The sequence below is a fragment of the Cupressus sempervirens genome, chromosome 9 (assembly GCF_028749045.1).
Source record: "Cupressus sempervirens isolate cs-2001-9-10 chromosome 9, ASM2874904v1, whole genome shotgun sequence".
NCBI lineage: Eukaryota > Viridiplantae > Streptophyta > Pinopsida > Cupressales > Cupressaceae > Cupressus > Cupressus sempervirens.
In genome coordinates, this window is record NC_143126.1 from 693,904,954 (window position 1) to 693,910,953 (window position 6,000).

At 32.9% G+C, this 6,000-nt stretch overlaps 1 protein-coding gene across 3 annotated transcripts in view; it reads left to right on the forward strand.

Moving 5' to 3' along the window:
- The window catches only part of APC8 (anaphase-promoting complex subunit 8), an 80,250-nt gene extending 75,907 nt beyond the window's left edge, over positions 1 to 4,343 (forward strand). For all 3 annotated transcript variants that reach the window (XM_089801702.1, XM_089801703.1, XM_089801705.1), the window contains exon 4: positions 3,627 to 4,343. In XM_089801702.1, coding sequence (XP_089657828.1) covers positions 3,627 to 3,707 — 81 coding nt within the window. In that variant the 3' untranslated portion in view covers positions 3,708 to 4,343. The remainder of the gene's footprint in view (positions 1 to 3,626) is intronic.
- The last annotated feature ends 1,657 nt before the right edge of the window (positions 4,344 to 6,000 follow it).

The following is a 6,000-nucleotide window of genomic DNA, read 5'->3' on the forward strand; positions in this document are numbered from 1 at the left end:
TCTCATGTGTAAGATATACTAATAGTTGTGGAAGACTACACAATATTTGGCAAGCTCCAACCAAACCGTGGACTAAAGATATTTCATGGCTTATATATATTTATGATCACTGACTGGGTGTTATACAGATGATGTCTTTAACGCTCAGCTCATTCATTCTTCTTGTCTCTTAAGAATTAATCCTCTTCCATTGAATGAATAAGATGTGTTATAACCTATGTTCCCCGAGGACGCGTACCCGGCCTAAAACCTGGCGTTTCAGGGACGGGGATGTCCCGAGGATGGGGGGACGGGTATGGGACGTCCCCCAGCCATCCCCAAAAAGTGAATAAATGTAGGGGATGTCTCGGAAACTTGGGGACGCCAAAGGGAAAAAAAGGGGGACGGCCGGCCGTACCTGATATGGTCGGGGGACATCTTTTTGTACCAGGTACAGCTGGCCGTCCCCCTTTTTTGTTTGCATAAAATTAAAAAAAGGTAACATAAAAATATATTTTAAAGCCTCCAACTTCCTGTGGAGGATGATAGTAAGGAGGACTCTGATTTTGATGCCATGGCAGTAGAGGCAGAATAGGAGCAGCAGTTTGCGTCATTTTTCTATGTTTTGTTTTTTATGTTGAACATGAACATGACTATGATACATTGATACTTACTACTTTATGGCAGCCCTTACCCTTTGGGCCTATGGCTTTAGGCATATTTTGATTTTGATTTTCAGATTTATCATGTTTATCATTATGACATTATGATATTGACAATTGTTAATGTTCATTGTTCAGTGTTCACTAATATTGATATGCATTTTGACAAGTGGGTACTAAAATCGGATATTATTTCCTAGATGCCATTCAAATGTTGTATGTTATGGCTCTATAATGTTTAAATGACATGCTTTGTGCTTAGTTTCATATGAATGATATGTATATTTGCAAATTTCAATGTATATTTTAAAATTTTCCTATATATTCTGATCAGATATGAATAATATATGTATATCGTTTTCTGATATGTTCTGCCCTGTATCCCCCTTTCTAAAACTGCAATCTTAATTTATAACCTTTGTATCCCATGAGGTGTGATTTTCCAATTACACATGTACATGACTCTTATTTGATTATTTGAGTATAACCTCTTCTTATGTAATTAGTCGTTTATATGACTTCTTATCAAGTTTAAGACTTCAGTTTAATCTCTTAGTTATTAAATTATATCTTATAAATATATTTTAAATAATTTAATACATATCAAGTAGTTATTATTTATTATTAGTACTCATTTATATTAAATGAATAATAAATTAAATTATAATTTATTTGTTCATTTTATTATGTGTTATTACTAAACTCTATTGGAGAAATATAGGGGACATGACCCCCTCACGGCTAGGGTCAACTCCTTCAAACAGATCCATTTGTGGCTTTCATACATCATGAAATTCGTTGCTACATGTGTTGTTCAATTTAGATCACACGCACTTGAGCACACAAAAGCACCACAATGCTGAAGAGCTATAGTAAGAATGGGACATTTTTCTGGTCAATCAACATACAAACACTGTAACTTCAAGTGTCACCCCAAATTTTAAAACAAGCTTCCATTTATTATTCCTTCACACACTAAGCTCCATCGCACAAAGCTCCACAGTGTCCTTGTTTCCATCCACGTCTCTTCATTTGGCAGGGGCGTGCAATTTCACACATTAAATTCAAGAACTCTCCAAGGGCCATGATACTACCTGCATATATGTGAACTGTCCGATATTTCCCAGGCTTGAACACTTAGTTCTCAGCAGATATGAAGAAGACATTCATTACACTACAGCTACTATTCTTGTAATGTCTCGTTGTTCCGTTGAATGGTGAACATCAAAATTCCAATATTCTCCTTCCAAGGATCTCAGAACTCTCATCTTTAATACATTTGTTCAGTGAATACCAAGCAATATATCGTACCTACCTTGTATTTCTTCTTTCTTCAGATTTGTTTCTCTCAACTCCGTTATTTTTAATTTGCACGCTATCTGTTTGCTTATCTTTGTGATTTCCAAATAGAATGAAATTCCCATGAAGTTCACAGAGTTGGATGAATAAGATTTTGATCTGCAGGGCAAAATATCAATCTCAGAAATATTGATGTATTTGATAATATATCCACACAAATAAACTTCTCTTCAAATATTAAATCTCCCACTAATTGTAATGTCCGTTCACCAAATTGTTTAAGAAACATATTTGCTGCATAAATATTATAAATTTCAATTTCCACCCTTCGTCCACGGGAAGAAATATACTTTCTGCCGTTTGTATATTTGCTAATAAATCCATTCAATATTTATATATTCCATTCGATACCTTTATCTGAATGTGTTGCAGAAGGTCCGCTGGAGCACTTCCGCTATCTAAGCCAAACATCGCAATGTTCTAGACAACATGAGGCCATCCCAAGTATCTTAGACATGTGGACATGGTGACTTGTAAGCCAGTGAGTTGAATATTGATTCCATCACATGGAAGGTGATGAATGGTTTGAAGAATTGATCACCGCTACTATTTAATTTTTCCTCAGACTATATTTATTCTCAAGGCTTTTGAAATGCAAATGTAATCTTTCGAGTCACAGTATTCCTTCACTATTGAAATGTCATAGGCTGGTAAGGCACCTACTCTGATACCATGTTAACCTGATACAATTTTCTATGTTAACAAACAGTGAATATTTGCAGGTCTAGATCTATTTCTAGTAATTCCAATCTGCTCTAGAGAAGACATTAATTGTTTTTGATACCTCTCTTTCTCTGATCGGTTAGATATAAGTATTGATCCAAAAGGCACAAAACCATTAGTCATGTTATGAGAGGACATGTCTCATGTCTGCTCATGACATGACTGCTGGTATAAACAATAGTTAACATAATACAACCAATTTAGTTAACCAAACATGACCAAGACAAATCGCCAATCAGTATAGACATAGACAGATCATCTTGCTTGATTCTATTATGTCTTAACAGAACGCATCTGATCATTTCCTGGAAACTTGTCCTAGCCTCCCAGCATCCTGATGTACCCAAACACCAGTGTTAGAAAGAATATATCTCTATATTCTTTTGCATATTCCCTTCATCAACAATTCTTCGATTACTTGCCAAGAGCTTCATGCCTCAGAGGGTTTTATATAGCATTTCCTCATGTGATTCGCTCCTGTGCATTTTGATTGGATGTAATGTAATTGTTCATCTGTCAGTACAGTGGCTCTTAACTGATGTATTGTCGTAAATTATCATTTACATGTGTGGAATCAACTTATTATAATGTATTTGGCATAGTTTTGTGATTCCATTATCATATTCTGTTAGATATTGCTTTAGTCTCATTTTATCTTCAACAATCTTTATTAATGCTGTTATTTTTCATATACAGTTGTTAGTACTTTGTGCATCACAGCATTACCGTAACCGTTTTCTTGGTTTTGATGCTATTTTATTTGATAAATGTTGGAAGTTTTCCTCAATTTACTACGTATAACTTGTTCATTATTAGGTAAGGATTTTAGTTCTACACTGACATGGTTTTGGTTTTTATTTTGACTTCTAAGAGTGACTGAATTTTATTTTATGTGGTCTACAGGAAAAGGAAGATGCAAAGAATATTCTTCGAGGTTTGAGGAATGAAAATCCAGTAATGGATTTTGAGCAAGCTACACCCTGAACTCTTTTACAGCTCTTGTCAAGGTTCTTCGGCGATGTGTATTCTTACACCTGCAAGAGATTCTCCATCATAATTTGCCCATCATATTGTTTGATGTCATATCCTACAAATGTCCTCTCAGATATGACAGTGCTCATTTGGATCATTTTTAATCTGGAAGAGTTATAATTTAATCTCGGTAATGCATTCTACCGTTTCCAATCCAACACCATCCAAAAGGGAAAAAAATTGCCTTTAATATGTTTCATCTACTAGGCAACAATACAAAAATGTACATTTCCCACGAACTAATGTCTCCTAGTCGCATTAATATCATTGGGGACCACTCAGAAATATAAACTAGAGGCGTTGGATATGTATCTTCCTGCCCAGATATATTCGATATGGATACAAGTATCTTGGATATGGTACAAATACTGTATCTAGTCCTGTCTATATGTAGGCCCATATTTGGGTTGTATCCGGTGTGGTTGGGTATGACTGCACACTGTCTAGTGTTTTATCTATAGAGAGTAAAAAAGGGTAGATAGTTCAATTAGGCCTTCGTTGTTGAGGAATGAGGATTACATCTTGAAGTTTCATCTGAGCTGGGATTCTAAGTCTATATTAATATCCACAATTTTGAGATGCCTGGCATATTGTAGGAGGTATCTTAATTGTGATTTCTATCCCACCCAAAAAGCTTCTTATGAACCTAAAAAACCAAAAAAAACAAAACAAAATGTAAAAGTAATTTCAATAAATAAAAATAAAATAAAAAATAACAAGTATTAAGAGGCAAGTATTTTTTATAGTATTAAGATAAATATATTTGTTATAATTATAATAGTGACAATATGCCTTAAAAAAATATTATTATAAATTAGTTAAAAATATATATAATAATAATTATAATATTATAATAATAAAATATATTTTAGAAGTTTACTACATAGTGAGTTGGTCAAGTGGTAGTGTTGTTGTGGTATCTATTAAAGATCAAATTTCTGCTAGGGTATTGCAATTGTGAATCTTTGTTGATTCAATGTTTGAGCTTCAACTTGTTAAATGAGGATGAGGTTCACTTAAGACACATGAGTTGGAGGGAGTGTCGTGTCAATATTATTGATAACATAAGAAATATAGCAAATATTCATTATTATTAGTTGAATATTATATTAGTTTAATTATATTTATGTAATATTGATTATAACTTATCTTAATAAGATAATATAAGTCTTTATTATGTAATACTCTTATGAAATATATTAATTCAATTTAAAGTGCAAGTCATAGATAAGATAAATTTATTAATGTCCAACAGGAGACCAACAAGGGTGTAAGGGTTTGGAAACAACACAAAGAGAAAACACCAGCAAGGGGGAGCACCAAATGGTGTCTGCAAAAAGAGAGTGAAAGTAAAAACAAGAGAACCAAGAAAAGGACGAGCAACAACTAAGAACTCAGAGGCGAGAATTATGAAAACCAAAATGATAAATTTTTATTGGTCTAAAACTATTGAGAATTGAGTTTCATAGAGTGCAATAGTATTGCTTATGACAAGGACTAATAATAATTTATTGTGGCAATTTCATTTGATACATCCTTGAGTTTACATTGAAATAAGACCTAAAATCATAAAAGGAGTTAGATCTAATAGGTGAAATCAATAGGTTCTCATTGTAGAGACTTTAATTCCAAGCTCCAAAGTGAGATTAAAAATGTAATTCATGTTATGTCACTTAGATTTCCATTACTAATTAAGCATATTAACATCCAAGTTATTTTAAAAGAAAATAAACAATGTAATAAAAAAATTACTTCAAAAAAAAACATATAATTATCTAAATGAACAAATATATTACTTGTTGCTTCATGGATAAGAAGAGTGTGGCAATTAAAGGTTGTATAGTCTGCAAGAGATCTTCTGAATAACATTCACCTTGTTACTCCCACTCTTTCATTTGTATCCATTGATTTTTCTTTAGTATAATTTTTTCAAAATTTTAAGTTCTTTGTAGGTCTTTCATAGTAAGGGTAGGTTGGCAATTAGTGACATCTTATGCCAGTAATATAAAATGTATAGAGGTTTGCATAACATGGAGAGCATGCTCATTGATCTACTAAAGTTTCTTTTCAAGCAACTACATAAAATAATCAATTACTCCTCGTTTGTATGATCTTTTCTCTCATTCAATGTTTATGTATCCATCATTTTCTTTGCTTCTAAGTAAAAAAGGTAGAGCAATAATAGAAAAAGTACATTTGTTAGTAATAATATTACCCTTTTCATGTTGTGTTAATTTTGTCTTGG